A 16,649-nucleotide genomic window follows, 5' to 3' on the forward strand; every position below is an offset into this window, starting at 1 on the left:
TACATTTTTTTACTACAGCACAAAACTGTTTATGTAGCCTCTTAATTTTGCTCTCAAAGTATAACAGATTGATGCATTTAATTTTAGAATGTAGCCTACAAAACTTAGGATGAATTTTCCTGTATTTTTTCATATTGCAATGTCAGTTTATTTCCAATATTGTGCAGCCCTAGTGACAAACCACGGAGAAGGTCAACCAGGACACACACACAAACATGAAATTGTTTGTTACATATTATAGAAACTTTCTGAACATTCATGCAGTTGGCAATGCCTCCAAACATCCTAATAATTTTGCTGTCACATTAACTAAACAACATTTTAATCATGCACCAGTAGACAGGGCAGTGATTTCTCGCCTGCCACCTTGTGTGTGCTCAGTCTGTGTGTACACATACTTGTGCTTGGCAAAGAGGGCGAGAGAGGACTTTGAGCACAGGTCATGATACTTTCTTTGGCGTTAGCTTCACTGTAAAGTGTAATTGATATAAACACGATATTTTCTTTATGTAATAAGCCTCAGAGGTCAAGGGGTCCCTGCAGAGTTTAATAACCTTAAAGTACCCCCTACCTCTAAGCAATGAAACAACGTAGTCATGCATGCTAACCTTTTTAACAGGCAGATAAATAACAGTTCCAAATCTGTTTTTTTGTAAAGTAATACTTTACATTTTTGTTTTATGCGTGTGTGGAAAAAGAAATCCAGTCTGTCTGTTCCATGCACACCACTGCATAAGAAAGTTGACACAACATGCTGCAAATGACCTACGCTGTCTGTCATCTGTTGGCATCCAAGGACAGGTGCGAGTGTCCCGGTCTCTCCCTGAGTGATGGATGGTTGATTTCACTCCAATCTGCTTCTGCCCCATCAGAGCCACTTGTTGTTTCCGCTGTAGCCAGCTTGAGTGGAAGAGAGTAATATGCAAGCTGGTGCGGTGACTTGTCATTAAACACGAGCTGACAGGTAAACTCCTTCTCTCCTTCTCTCCTTCTCCCCCTCACCCAAACTCAACTCCACGTTATTGGCCAAGTTCACACCCCTTCCTAGCGAGGCGCTCAGTTTGCCGTCTGTGCCCCCGTTGTCAAAAGTATTTCATGGTGGCTTGAGCAAAGCTGGAATCCTCCTGAACTCATCATCCATGAATTTATGGGGACAAAATGAGTATGGCAAAATTGCCAGGAAATAATTTGCGTAACCAACCGTTAAATCATTTTAACTATGGCATGTTCAAGTTCAAGTTCAGTGGGGATTTTATGTCTGTATAACCCTGACTGTTGACATGAACACATGTTGTTGTTAGAATAAATCATACATATTTTGTTTAATAGAGAACATGGATTACGGTCATATTACATGAGCTAAGTTAAAATGGATCCCATACTCTCTTAAGGGAGGTTATTGGTGGATGTTTTTGTCAGTCATCCATCTCTCCTTTCAGTAGAAGGGCTAAACATTTAACTGTAGGTCGCCTTCGCCCGGAGCCACATGCTTCTCCACGTTTCCCCGGACACTGAGTGCAAGTTACAGGCATTCGGGAGATAAGGGGGGAATTTGAATTGCAACATAGTTCTCATTCACAAGTGTAATACGCAGACAGACTCACGTACAGTCGTGCCAAATAACCAGCTGCATTTCAGACCTTTCAATGCCATGGATATTATTTGAATATCACTATTGTAATATATTATTGTGTCCATCTGTCACAAGGTGTTAATGCCATTGCCATTTGAATAGGAAAAAAAATAAAAAATTAATGAGCATTGTTGCTTACACACTGAAGAAGTTCTGTGTACAGTGACCATTTTGACACCTAGCAGGGGCGTGACGTGGTGGGCTTAACACTTAAAGGCTCTCAAATGTCTCATAGCCCAAGCAGTGCCAAGCCCCCACCCCAAACACTTGACCCCTGCTGACGTAGGCTGTCCATTTACATTTAGGGACACCGGCTCACTCCATTCTTAATACCATTTCTAGTGTGGAGAGAGGCAGGCGCCAGGGATAAAGTGTGAGAGAAACAGAGAAGTTCTTTTGGCTTAATACTAGTCAGAGCTCAGAGTTTTAGAGATTTATCATCTTTATCTACATTGCTGGTGATTGGTGATCTTTTAAAACAAATCTTGAATCACTTCTGTTCCACTTTTCTGTATCGTAATTAGTTTGCACACCAACGGGGAACACCGAAGAGTAGAGCTGGCTGAGATTTTTGAAAAAGTATTTTTGTCTGTTTCACGGACATTATTAGTCCTATTTTTGTCTGAGGTCGGTGTCTTAACGTGATTTTTATATCACCGGAAGCCATGAGTTCCTTGGTAATGAACACAGTAGGAGATGGCAGCGGTGCAGGCTTTGACCTCATCCAGAACCGGATCGAGTCACTCAGCAGCAAGATGGACAAGCTCATCAACATTCAAGAAAAGGTCCTCAACCGATTAGATGGGATGTCTCAGGACATTGACGGCATTGAAAAGGATATGGAGAATCTGAAGGTTGACAAGGAGGAGATCCATCTTCCGCCAAAGATGGTGAACCAGACCCAGGTCGTGGGGCGAGAGGTGAGGGAGATATGCCAAGAGATGAGCACCATAATGTCGGTGGTGAACCAGCGGTCCGAGCAGCAGGCTCAGAAGCTGGAAGGGATGGAAAAGCTGGTCCTCAGCATGCAGCAGGTGATCAGCTTCATTGGGGAGACGGTGAAGAGTTCCAGGGTTATGGAGCTGATTTTCAAAGGCCCTGCGGCTCGGAAGGGCTCCAAACCCAAAGACAATAAAGGCAAGCAAGCCACAAAGAGAAAATCATCTACAGACGCAATAAACAAGAAGCTTGACAAGGTGAGACTAAGAGCCTGAAATAGTATGCCGAAACTGAAAAATACCTTTTTTTCAAGTGATGTGAAAAGGCTGCATTATTTAACCCAAATTTTGATATGAAAAGGTTTAATATTTTTCCCAGTTTGGGCTCTAAAGTGTACATTTGTAAGTTTGTATCGCCAGGTATCGCAGCCCATCCATCACTAAGGACATCTAGTCTTGTTTTGCAAAAGATGCTATATATTTTCATTGCTGACTTTGATTTCTTAGATCTCACAAAGATGTTGTTGTACTTGTAGTTCTTGGCAGAACATGTGAAATAGATCATAGCAGCAAAGCTGACCACTCCAACAGTTCTCCGGCCTATGAATGTGACTTGGCTTGTGTGTGTTAAATGCCCCATATAATGGAGCTGGGTTAAAAAGGTAGTGTCTGGGATTTGGCATGTTAACACTTGCCAACTGCTGATTGAAGGTAAAGTAATTAAGAACGCTCATTTTATAGTGTTATGTAAGCTGCTGCACCATAAATATGTCACTTGTAGTTCATATGAAACCCCGATTTAACTCACATTTATACTTGTTGGCTCTCTACCCATGCTGAGTACAACATGGCCTCCTTGGCATGAGGCTCAGTCTGGAACCCCCCTGCAGGGCACGATAGGTGAGGCCAGGGGTGAAATGTGAGTGGCCCGGTTTAGATATGCTGTTTTGGGATCGGGGCTGCAGTGTCTGTGGTCTAAAAGTGCTTTAACCTCTTCAGCTCTCCAGGAATCAGGTGTCAACCAATTGTGATGAGTCAGTATTTCTCCCCTTCTCTCTCTCACACCAACCCTGACTCACTTACTGTAAACAAGGCATATTTCTGCTTTGTATATGAACATTGTTGGTCTACCTTGTATCCAATTCAATGCTGTGCCAGTTGGGACATAGTGTGTTTTACATCACTGTTTTCCAGTAGTGGGTATTGCCTAAAGCCTATGCCATGCTATTCTTTGCAAATGGCTTAACTTCCTGCAGTGCAAAATAGCTCTTCATAACATTTTATTGGGAATCCTGTTGATGGTGCTGTCAAAGCACCTTTGATTTAGAGGTTCCAGTAAATGTCTGTATTTAGCACTGCGTGCAGTGTTTCAGGAATTGCCGGTACAGGTTCAGAAAAGTAAATATGTACTTAAATATAATCTCAGTGAGGTCACTGTTGCTCCTCTTGTATGTAAGAATTTGTTTTAGTTTCAACTTTAGCCTGGCTGAATCAAACACTTTTTAATCCCTGTGGCCCTGAAGTCACCTCCAAATCAAACCTGAGGTTTTTTTTTTTTTACAATGCAAGCATATGACTCTATATAAAGGTCACTAAGTGCTGCTTGGCATCAGAAGCATAAGCTGCACTTATATACACCCTGAGGCACGTTATCACTGCACTTCTATCACTTGCGTAGTTGCAGAGGTTAGAGTCATATCTCTTTTCCTCTATGACCTGGTTGTGACGTTAGGTTATAAGGAATATTTATGTCATAGTGCACAGTGTACAACATTGCAGTCAGTTTTGTATTCATATTTGTGTTAACTTAAAATATTACAAATTCAGGCCAATTTAAATTTGGATCATCCGTTTTTGGCTAGATATCCTGATGATTAATGACTGCATACCAATCTGATGGCTTCTACGTAACCAAGCAGCAACCTCCGGTTCTAAGAAATGAAGCCAATGCAGAAGTGCCAAAAACTGGAGTTTGTCGAATGGCCACTTGAGGCTGGCTCCAAAAGAGAGTCAATCCCCATAGAGCCCCATAGGCACAACTTTACAGCAGAAATGACATGTAAAACATGTTTACAGCTTGGTACAAAAAATGGTTTTGGATAGCTAATTTTCTCGCTCATAACAACTGTATGGGGGTGCATTTTTATATAACATTAACTTTGAATGGTTAAGGTTCGGATAGGCCGTTGGGCAGTGAGTCTCGCAAGTTTTTGCACGTTTTCGCACATTTTCGCACATTTTCACAACTTGGGGGTTACCTTCTAGACACGACCCTTCACAACCGCTCTTCCAACACGTTCTCATCCCAACTCATCACATACTAACGCTTTGTCAGACCCCTCTGCGTCACTTTACGGTCGCTGTAAACAAGTTCTTAACGTTGTTAATTAAACAAAAACACTTGCTTAGGTTAAGGCAACAAAACCACCTAGTTAGGTTTAGGAAAAAATGACATGGTTGGGCTAAAAACGCTTGTACAGTGAAAATGTGACTTGACGTTGTGAACATGGGACATGGACAAACAGCTGATGTGATGTGAAAGTGAAACGTAACGCACGGGACACGAAAAGCGGTCTCCTGGATGAAAGTCCTGTGTTGTTGGACCCTTGTGTGTTGGTATCATATGTCGATGGCCGTGACAAGGTGGCGGTAATTTCCGCTCTGGGCTGACTCTTCAGAAACCTATGAGTGACGTCACGGAGACTATATTCATATTTTGTGTATGTGACTCACATTTCAGGGAATTTCTATGGTCGTCAGAGCTTGTGAGGTGGTTGCTCTGACTTCCTCCACCTCCAGAGGTGTGAGATATCTTACAAGTAACTGCTGTTACCATGGCCTCCTCACGCTTCTCCTATCACACAATCAGGGTTCTGAACTCCAGAAAACACTGCTGTCACCGGGGAAACACTGCACTGGAAATAAACCACTCTGCTGTCTACCTCGCAACAGCATTCGGAGAACAAATGTTAGACACCCCGGGTTTGAGACAGGATTTTCCATGCTAACCTGATCAGAGAGTGTTTACCGAGTTTCCTCAGCTGAGAAATATGAACAACAGCCAACGGTCGCATGTAATATTTTCCGCTCAGGGTCGGCAGCATTGCATTCCATCGCTGAGTGCGACAAGTGATAAGCTATAAATTCACCGCCCTGCTGCTGTCTATCCATCTGCTAGGAATAATCAAAGGCATGCCATTATACAAGTCAGTCTGCGCATGGAGGCGTGCAATAAATGTGCTAATCTGTAAGATGAAAACAGAGGAAGTGTTGCATATATTTTTCCTTTTGTCATTCTTTTATCTGTCATGTCATTGAATTATTAATTTGATTTGTGATTCATTTGTTGTGTGTTTTACATGTGACACTAACTTCATCAAATCAACCTGTCGCTGTCATTTCATTGAATTATTTATTGGATTTTTGATTAATGTTGTGTACATTACATGTGACCCTAACTTCATCATATCAACATCCTGTCTCTCTTATTGACGCTCATTCTTAACATGTGATATTTCTTCCATTTTGTGTGCATTTATATAACACATACTAAGCATTGCCATCTTGTCTGTCTCTTTACTAGAAACCTACCTTTAATAAAGCCAGTAAAGGGAATCAAGCGATAACTCCTGCATGTGAATCCAGTTCTCCACAGACTTCTCACAAGAAAAAGCTCCATGGACCAAAGCATTTCCTCGCCTCTCGCAAATGTGGAAAATTTGTAGGTTTATTGTGCTCACAGTCTGTATGTATACAGGAACTTCTCTTTTTTGTTTATAATATGCAAGTATGTGCTTTTGCTTTTCTGGCTTCAGGCTGGCTCCTTGTTCTTCATGTTTTAGTTAAAAGGGATGCCTCCATACTGTGAATAGTAGAGTTCAGATTTTTTTGACAAGAAGAGAAATATGCATTTATTGTATCCTCATACAACGGTTCATATGATATCCTACGAAAAGTTATTCCTCATTTCGAGCATTTTCGAGCCTACAAATGTCCAACAACACTTGACGCATGTGTCAATTTTTGCTTGTTATATGCATATAGTCTTTTCAAAATAAACTTGCGTTTTCACAGGAAAGAACTCCCTTAAGTTTAGGCAACAAAACTACTTAGTTAGGTTTAGGAAAATATTGACTTGGTTAAGTTTAGGCAACAAAACTACTTAGTAAGGTTTAGGAAAATATTGACTTGGTTAGGTTTAGGCAGCAAAACTACTTAGTTAGGTTTAGAAAAAAAGATCGACATGGTTAGGTTTAGGCAACAAAACTACTTGGTTAGGTTTAGGAAAATATTGACTTGGTTAGGTTTAGGCAGCAAAACTACTTAGGTTTACGCAACAAAACTACTTAGTTAAGTTTAGGAAAATATCGACATGGTTAGGTTTAGGCAACAAAACTACTTAGGTTTAGGAAAAGAATGTGGTCTTAGTTAAAATAACTCCAGAATTGGTGTTACTTAAGTACGGATGTTACATGACAAATAAATCAATGTTGACTTCTGGTTTCACACGGAGTATGAACACCGGTCTCCTGGGCGAAAGTCTGGTGTTTTCTGACCCACCCATCCACCCAGACCTCCTCCCTACGCGGTGTTTGTCGCTCTTTATACTTCCTGTTCACGATTCTGTAAATTGATTTTGTGGGATACTAATTACTTTTTGTAGGTATAGATATATGAACGGTGTATGAGAACAGCCTGATGCATTAGATTTAGCAAAGAAAAAAAAACATTGTGGCCTTTGGGACAGTAAATAGTACCTGTGTGACCTAGCTGAATTGTTTATTTTAAACAGGAGTAATAAAGCAAAGTTGTGGTGAAGAAGAAAAACCTTCTTAAAATTCTAAAAGTCAAACTATTCCTTTAATATAACATTTTAACTGAGATCATTTCTTTGAGAATGTAAAACTTTTATGTCGAGACACTGTATTTTCCAGATTTCTCTTTTGACTGTTTTTTATTTGTATTTCACAGTTGAAGGACCACAAAGGTAAAGATGGGACAGATAAGCCCTCAGTGAGCCCGAAGGGTCTGAAAGCTCAAAAGAAGATGAAGCCTCCAGACACAACAGGTGCCGAGATCAGCATGCTGTTAATTCTACAGAAATATGTCAGTGCTTAAACTCTGAAATAATCAGTGAGACACAGCAGCGGCAGAATGTAAATACAAATGTGCCCTCGGAGTGATATTCTGTTACATGTACAGCTGTGGCCTTCTATAGCATTTACCCTGTGACACAGAAACCAAGCTCAGAAGGTCAGAGTGAAATATTGGGCAGCCTTGTGATGCATCCTTTAACCTTTTTGAACAGGTTGTGAGAGATTAAAATCCAAATCCTGTTTCTCCTTGTAGAAAATATCTCCTCGAAGGATCAGGTGTTGTTTCTCGAAGAGGTGCAGAAACTCAACAGGGAGAATGTGGAGAAGTCAGGTCACCAGCTCACCTCTGGATGTCTGGATCTGGAGGCCGGAGGGTCCCCTAAAGATCAACAACCTGACGCCCCTGCATCCAACTTGCTGGACTACCTGCGTGAAGATGAGAAACACAAGGTTGTTGAGGCGGTTAGTGAGGAGGGGGTTGTGGCAGAGGCGGCAGTTACAGAGAAGGAAACCAAGCACGATGTGGAGGATGTAGTGGAAGAGAAAGAAAAGCTCCCAGAGGAAGAGAGGGGAGAGGTCACTTCTCCAGATGGAGAAGCCAAAGCCCCAGAGTTGCCTGCTGCCCAAGAGGACGAAAAAGAGCAGACTGCTACAAGGTAGTTTATGTTTATCCCCAATAAGAACTGCAATGATTTGTCAATAAATCAATTAATCCATTAGTTGATCAACAGAAAATTAGTCTATTTTGATAATTATCGAATAATTTAAGTATATTTTAAAGCAAAAATAACAAACGTTTGATGTGAGGATTAGCTGCCTGTCTTTATTATAGTAAATTGAATTTTTGGACAAACAAGAGAAATATTTGATGATGTCACCTTGTACTCAAGTTTGATGTTTCATAGATAAATAAACAACTAATCAAGACAAAAATGGTAGATTACATGTGAAAATACAGAAATATTGAGCTTATTCCCTCATTATTTTTCTTTCTTAATCTTTTCAATTCAGTGGTTCAGGGGAATAGAGTCTCATTTATCTGTTATTGATACAGTTATATTTTAGAGATCCTACAAATAAACCATAGCAAGATAATTTGGGCTATACATAGCTAATGTATGCATGGTTTTAATTTGTCGTTAGCAATGGCCTATTATATATACTGTATGTATTTCAATCATACCAGACATTACATTGATATTATGACTTAATTCTTAATGGTGTTGGATAAATCAATTATATTGTTTTTTTCCCCCAAAGATCAATGACACTGTGCCTTTAGTCACATCTACAGCATGTGTTGTACCAGAAACGACACAAACTGTAATTAAACAAAACAAACAAACAAAAACAAATGATTTTTTTTTTTTTTTTTTTCAGCAGTGATGACCACAAAGATACCTCCCCATCTCCAGAGGCTGAGCAGGACCAGATATCAGAGGTCAGCAGTACAAATACCAAGTTCTGTGTGACCAAGGAACACGTTGTAGTGGAGGAGCACACAAAGATCCAGGAGGAGGAAGAGGAGAAGGAGGAGAAGAAGAAGGAAGACAACGAGGAGGAGGAGGAGAAGCTTGAGTCTGAGGGCTGGGCCGTCTTCAGGGCAGATGGAACTGAATTCCAGTTAAACCTAAAACAAAGGGTGGAGAGAGAGAGGAAGGAGAATGATGCAGGAAACGAGGCAGAAAATGATGATGATGAAGATGCAGATCGGTTCTTTATAGGTGAGTCTGAGTTTTAGTTATTGAGCTTTATTTACCCAGTTTGTAAGGCATTGCCAGAATAAGATTATTATTACAAAATCTAAATGTTGGAGATTATTAATGATCCAATTCTGTATAGCAGTTTAATCAAAATGCTCAAATATAATTGTTTTGTAAATCACTTCATACTAGAGCTAAACTGATAAATCAGTCAATATTAGCTTATTAAAGATATATTGGTATTGGTGTAAATGTTGGCTGATAAATTACAAGAACCTGTAGTACACAAATGCGAAAGTAAGTTTGAGGTAATTCATAGTTTGTCCACCAGAGAGCACTGACAAGTTGATTTTTTTAACTGTAAAAAATGTTCCGCTTAGTCTGTCACAATTCTTAAAAAAACAAAATAAAATCGAAGGAATCTATTTCAACATTGTTTATGTTATGTAAAAGATATTACAGCCGATATATCATTATCTGATTTTTATTGGCCTCAGAAATCAATCAATCAATCAATCAATCAATCAATCAATCAATCAATCAAACTTTATTTGTATAGTACTTTTCATACATGTTAGTGCAGTTCAAAGTGCTTCACTAACAAGCCAGAACAAGTGTGAACCATGAAAACAACAGAAAAGACAAAAACAATTCAACAATTTAACAATTTGAGACCAATGCACACAAGATAATACAATTATAAAAATGTAATAAGATAGAATTAAATGCTAACAGTAGTAATAGTATAACAACACAATAGATTACAATTATGCAAATGAAATACAATAAAATTAGTGATTAATAAAATATATATATTTTTTAGTACATTTACAACTTAAATACTATAAAATAACTATTCTTAATCAAAGGTATTGGTTGGGTTATATTTCATACATTAAATGCTTAATGCTTTCTTAATATCTTCATGAAGGGTCTGAGAATGATAAGTTGGTACAGTACAGTAGTATGAAGTAGAATAAAGCCCTTGAAGCAGTCTGGCACTATGACAAGAAGATGTGTTACTCCTCTGCTGTAATATTTATTCAACAACTATGCCTGTAGTTGATGTTTATCACAGTACATTAATGCACATGTGCTGACTTAATTATAGCAGCCATGCACCCTTTCAAAAGCCTTAATTAACAATGAAGCTCCTATGTTCTCACATTCCTCATAACTTATTAAAACAGATTATATCTTTATATCTCCCGTCCTGCTTTAGACACCTCTCCTCCTCCAGCGGCTCCTTTTAATCACCGCATTGTTTCTGCCAAGCCCAACCAGATCATCAACTTCTACACCATCAACTGGCAGGAGGTCCTGGGCGGGTGAGCACCGTGCTTGACAAATCTCTGAGTCATGTAAAAAATGAAAGCTATTGAAGAGCAGTTGATCTATCACAGATCAAAGGCAGGAAAGAGGTTCCCATAAAGCCTCATTGCGTAACCATCCCCCCTCTCCTCTCCTCTCCTCTCCTCTCCTCTCCTCTCTTCTCTTCTCCTCCTCTCCTCTTCTCTCCCCTGGTTCATAACTCCAGAGTCACGGCAGTTATTTATACTGCAGGACTGAGTGGTATGTGAAACAGTATCCCTGGTGCCAGCTGGTAGCTAATCACTAAGTGTTAATCCAAGTCTTCAAAGCAGAGATACAGCCCAGCTCAGATTTAATGAAATAACAGATTAAGCTCAACACTGTCCTAAAACCTCTCCGTTTGACGGAAGATCAGTTTTTGATTTGTCATGGAAAGAGAAAACACTGTCTCTGTCTCTGTTTCACAACTGTTTCTAGGCTGCTATATGAGGCGTTGGCGACTACAAACATCTTTATATTCTCCTCTCCCTCTCTTCTAGGGGTCGTTTTGGCCAAGTGCACAAATGTGTTGAAAACTCCTCTGGTCTCACTTTGGCAGCAAAGGTCATCAAAGCCAGGGGTGTGAAGGAAAAGGTACAGCGCCTAACATTCAGCGTCACCATAATGAATTAGTCCTATTTTGATGCTACAGTGAGAGCCACACCACATGATATAAAAAGCAAGGGGCCCAGTTTTTCAGTATAGTGCACCACAAGGCCACTTGGAACAGAAGCAAAGGGAATATTTGTCACCTAGGTGAGAAATATTTGACCTAGAAGAGAAGATGCATTGTCTCATTCATAGCAGGGAACAGCTGACACTCTCATCGTGTCCATGTGTGTGTGTGTGTGTGTGCTCGCTTGTGTCTGTGTTTGTCTGCATCTGTGTCTGTTTGTCTGCTTCTGCATTTGTCTGTCTGCGCCTGTGTTTTTGGTAGGAGGTGGTGAAGAATGAGATCCAGGTCATGAATAATCTGGACCATGCCAGCCTGATCCAGCTCTATGCAGCTTATGAGTCAAGGAATGACATCATCCTTGTACTTGAATAGTATGCTCTTTCTTTTATATTTTTGGCACATATGTTTATTTATTTTCAAAACAGCATATACCAAGTAGTTGTCCTTCATAGACTTTAAACTATATTGCAATAATGTCTATTAGATATTTGGTTAAGTTTGTTTGGCAAATGTATTCTTAATATTGTGGATAATTATGCTAAAATATAACAATACTTTAAATTTAAAATGCTTTGAATGTAGGATGTTTGAATGGTGTTTGAATGGTGTTTTTTATGCATTTGTCTTGAACCTTAGTGTTGGTGGAGGGGAGCTGTTTGACAGGATCATTGATGAAAACTACACGTTAATGGAGCTGGACGCTCTCGTGTTCATCAGGCAGATTTGTGAAGGCCTGCAGCACATGCACAAAATGTACATCCTACACTTGGACTTAAAGGTAACTTGTATTTATGTATTATTCTTTTAATACAGACTTTTGACACATTTTCAAAGTTTAACCAATCACTTGCTTCAAATTTCAGCCAGAAAACATTCTGTGTGTGAGCAGAATCACTAATAAGGTCAAAATCATCGACTTTGGTCTCGCTAGGGTGTAAGTACCAGCATTTGCTTCTACTTTATTGACATTTTTATTGACTGCTGTGATCATACAGAATGTAAATGTATACTTTTCCCCCACATAGATATAAACCACGTGAGAAACTGCGAGTGAATTTTGGCACTCCAGAGTTTCTCGCTCCTGAAGTCATCAACTACGACTTTGTGTCGTTCAACACAGACATGTGGAGCCTTGGTGTCATCGCCTACATGCTGTAAGTAAACGCACAAACACATGCACACGCATGCACAAAACTAATGCTAATGATTGTCTGTCTCCTCATGTCAGTCTGAGCGGTCTCTGTCCCTTCCTTGGTGATGATGACAATGAGACTCTGAACAACATCCTGGCCTGTAAGTGGAACTTTGAGGAACGAGAGTTTATAGATACGTCTGAAGAAGCCAAAGACTTCATCTCCAGACTCCTCATCGTGAATAAAAGGTATCCATCTTCTCATTCGGTTTTTACTGTCGTTCTGTGTGCGTGTGTGGTGATTGTTAACATATATCATTGTGTTTGTCATCAGTTGGAGGATAGGGGCATCTGAGGCCTTGAAACATCCTTGGCTATCTAACCCAAGCCTTCATCATCGCCTTCATACAAAGGTAGAATTAAATAGAAATAATATAAGAAGCAACACAAGGCTGCTGATCTTAAAATAACTTAAAGGTACAGTGTGTAGGATTTGGCAGCATCTAGTGGTGTAGTTGCAGATTGCAACCAACTGAGTACCCCTCCGTTCACTCCTCCCATTTCAAGACTGCGATAACGTGAGCCGCTGAGTGCAAAACAGTGGTAACCGTTTGCCTCGCTCATAGGCCATCATTACCATAATAACATTACTTTAGAAGCAACGGTCAAGTCAGACTGCAGCTGGTGGTACCACGGTTTTACACTCTGCGGCTCACGATACCGCAGTTTTCACAAGCGTGTCGGAGAAATACGGGGGTCTTCAGGTAACATAAAAGCGTGAAAGGCTCTCTCTAGAGCCAGTGTTTGGTTCGTCCGTTCTGGGCTACCGTAGAAACATGGTGGAGTCCGTGAAGAGGACCAGCTCCCTCTGTACTGAAGATATGAAGGGCTCATTCTAAGCTAATGAAAGCACAACGATTCTTAGTTTCAGGTGATTATACACTAATGAAAACATAGTTATGAATATTATATTCCATTTCTGCTAATACATTTCCCCAAAATGTTACACACTGTTCCTTTAATTCTCCAAAATAAGTTTGAAACAACAAACAGAAATCTTGGAGAGCTCTAAAACTTTCATTGTTCTTTAAGAAAAGTTAAGAAAGTTTGTTACACACTTTCTGAAACTCATACATTAACATTCCTAATATTTTGAAGTTTTTTTTTTAATGTTGTAGAGTAGCTTCAGTAAGTCAAATTTGCATTTTTTTAAACAAAATTATAAAAAATATAAAATCTTGTTCACAGAGCGAGTAAGACTATGTCATGTGTCACTATGCTTTACATTTGTTCTAATGATTCATTAATGATGCTTTTTGCTTATTTCACAGAAAACGATGTGCAGATCACGGCGATCGTCGTGTGTGCCCATGACTGATAGTTAAGGTTGGTTTTTCTTCTTTATAGGCTAAGAAACTATTTTGTTATTCTGTTTGAACAGTTGCATGTTTTATATTTGTAAAAAGGAGATCATCATTTCAAACATTTAACCTTCACAGGAATACTTTCAAAACATCCACAAGGGGGAAGCATGTCTCAAATTTTGTGCAGGGTAGCATAGCAGAAACAAGAGGCCTGCTTGTTACAGTATATATATACATGTACATACAGTATCTGTGGCCTTCTGAAGGTGAATCATCCCATTTACAGTACACTGTCTTTTCTTAAGGGCTGCAGTGATGTGATGGCTACAGCTGTGGCCACTTGGACCAACCCTCCTGTCCATGTAAATGACCTGAATCTTCAGTCCATGCACCTGTGGCACGGGCTGAAATTCTGGCTACCCCACAGTCCTTTTCCTCACATGTGATCCACTGTTGTTGTGCTTATATAAGTAGTATACAAAAACAATATACAGACAAATTGGAATTAAAATGTGGATAGTCCCTGTCTTTTCCTTGAATAATGAACAATTCATGACTGCAATGCAGGAGAAACAAGAGGTGAACAAATTACATCTTATAACATTAAATTGTTTAGGTTGTTTGTGTAAGGTGTTTGCTATTTGTCATCCACCTGTATATGGCATTTCAAAATGGTGCTAATGTCATAGTCTGACCTGCTTTCATCAGACATTTATTATCATATGAGCTTGATCGTGTGTGACACCTTGGCCTTGAAAGTTGAGTGTGCACATTGTATTTCATTTTGAAATATCCACTCTCATTTATCTCTAACCAAATACACTGGGCTGTTATTACTCGCTGCTTTTGTATGAAGGCTACAGTATAACTCGTATTATGTGACTGTAATAACATGTGTTGCTTTTCTCCCCTCTCAGTATCCAATATTTGTCTTTGGGCTGTAAATAAATGCTGAACTGTAGATTTAAAATTCAGATTTTCTTATATCTTATAGGGGATGGACTCCATTAAATATGCTGGATGTGTATTGTACGTATGGACAGAATGGAATTTGTGTGGTTGGTATCATGAGCCGTAGTATGTGCACTTTATAATGTTATTTATTTAAACATAGATTATACACCTAATTCTGTTGAAAAGGCTTGTGTGGTCAGATATACCCATATTTCCTTCCTACTTCTGTTTCACCCTGCTTTCTCCAGATGTTGATATAGAAAATACATTTATACTTTATAACAAACCAACACAGTTTATGTCTTATCAGCTAAGTGTATTATTTTAGTTTGTTGTTGCATGTCTCTATGTGTTTTATCAGCCTTTTAAAGTTTGAACTAGACACACAGAGAAATAACTTTTTTAAACTTTTTTTTTCATTCTAGCTGTATATTCATTATATACAGTATATATATATATATATTGTAGATGCTTTTTCCACAAAACAAAATACCTTCTGTGAAGGTTTCACTAACTGAAAGTAATACACTACCTACCTAATGTTGCCTAAGTTGATAAAATGTTGTTAGAACTACATTTATGTGGTTTTCATTATAAATGTTACATTAATTGTTGAACACAGAGTGCTAGTAAAAGAAGTTGTCCTCACCGAATGTTAACAATTTCAAGTTCAGCATGTATTTGTGAAGTGTGTACACATCCATTAAACTGAAATTGTGTCTTAAATGAGAGTATAAATCCTTTTATTACTGCTGTTTGAAGTTCAGTTTGATCAGTGATTGAAGTGGAAATACTCTCTTATTCACATGTTGGCGTGTGTATAGGCCGATATCAGCAATCTCTTGCAATTTATTTATATTTATTCATTGTTTCTTTAAGCATGTTGTACTGTGTCAATCATAATCAGTTGTGATTTAATTGCTATTATTATACTTAGGCTATGCATCTTCTGTAGTAGGCCTATAATACTCCAATAATAATCCAACTGGAATATTATAGGGCTAAAGTGTGTGTTTGCATATTTACCATGGTGTAAATAGATAAAGTGCTTTCCTGTGTTGTTGCCTATAGTAGGGTATCATTCAGGTTTTAGGAGAAGTGTCCCAGTTTGGATGCTCCTACATATTATGCAGAGACACATTCTCAGTTTTAGTGAATAAAAGATACTAGGAAATATTGGATTGGGGGGTCCTCCCCCAAGAAAATTTGAAGGTTTTTGACTTAAAACTGACTTAAATTTTATATCATTTTGGACCATTATTATTACTAGTTAAATGATTATTTTATTATTTACACATATCCTTTGTCTGAACATTTAATTCTTCTGGAAATGTTTGCCCTAAAAGAGCAGATTCAGAAGAAATTTAAATAATTTTTCATTAATTATATTTGTTCACTAATTCAAAAGTTATGACTTAGTTATGACTAATTATTTTCCAAAAAGGAAGTGCAAATTGTATTTATAAATTACAGCACCCTCGTTCTCACCCCCTGAAAAATTAACATACATATTCATGACTATACAGTGGGCAAAATGAAAATAAAGTGTTCAATCCATATCAGTGGCTTGCAAATAAAGAGGTTGGAATACCATGTAAATAGCTTGCAACTTCAATACGGGTTTAAGACTTTTGTTCTCCTGAACCTAAGAGCTCATATTTTTTAGGGATTCTGACCTGTTATGGTGAGGAGTGAAGTAAGAAGATAAAGATTTGCGCTTTTAATACCCAAAGTCATAGGTAGCATTTTAAATTGTCACATATCCATCGATACACAAGTCTCAATTACAATATACTGTATTTT

General features: G+C 38.7%; 1 protein-coding gene across 3 annotated transcripts; it reads left to right on the forward strand.

Annotated features, from left to right (window-relative positions):
* The first annotated feature begins 1,953 nt into the window (after nucleotides 1-1,953).
* On the forward strand, nucleotides 1,954-15,572 carry mylk4a (myosin light chain kinase family, member 4a). Of its 3 annotated transcripts, none has more exons than XM_037788376.1 (15): nucleotides 1,954-2,829; nucleotides 6,155-6,292; nucleotides 7,543-7,639; nucleotides 7,921-8,323; nucleotides 9,048-9,391; nucleotides 10,593-10,698; nucleotides 11,221-11,314; nucleotides 11,658-11,767; nucleotides 12,033-12,174; nucleotides 12,260-12,330; nucleotides 12,422-12,550; nucleotides 12,625-12,777; nucleotides 12,863-12,941; nucleotides 13,860-13,914; nucleotides 14,198-15,572. In XM_037788376.1, exons 1-14 carry the CDS (start codon nucleotides 2,299-2,301, stop codon nucleotides 13,911-13,913), a joined length of 2,451 nt encoding a protein of 816 aa, XP_037644304.1. In that variant the 5' UTR covers nucleotides 1,954-2,298; the 3' UTR covers nucleotide 13,914; nucleotides 14,198-15,572. The 3 variants fall into 3 exon arrangements, with proteins under 3 accessions (XP_037644304.1, XP_037644305.1, XP_037644306.1); XM_037788377.1 differs by having other exon boundaries at nucleotides 9,051-9,391; XM_037788378.1 differs by lacking the exon at nucleotides 6,155-6,292.
* Nucleotides 15,573-16,649: the final 1,077 nt, after the last annotated feature.

Source organism: Sebastes umbrosus, chromosome 12, assembly GCF_015220745.1.
Source record: "Sebastes umbrosus isolate fSebUmb1 chromosome 12, fSebUmb1.pri, whole genome shotgun sequence".
NCBI classification, from domain to species: Eukaryota; Metazoa; Chordata; class Actinopteri; order Perciformes; family Sebastidae; genus Sebastes; species Sebastes umbrosus.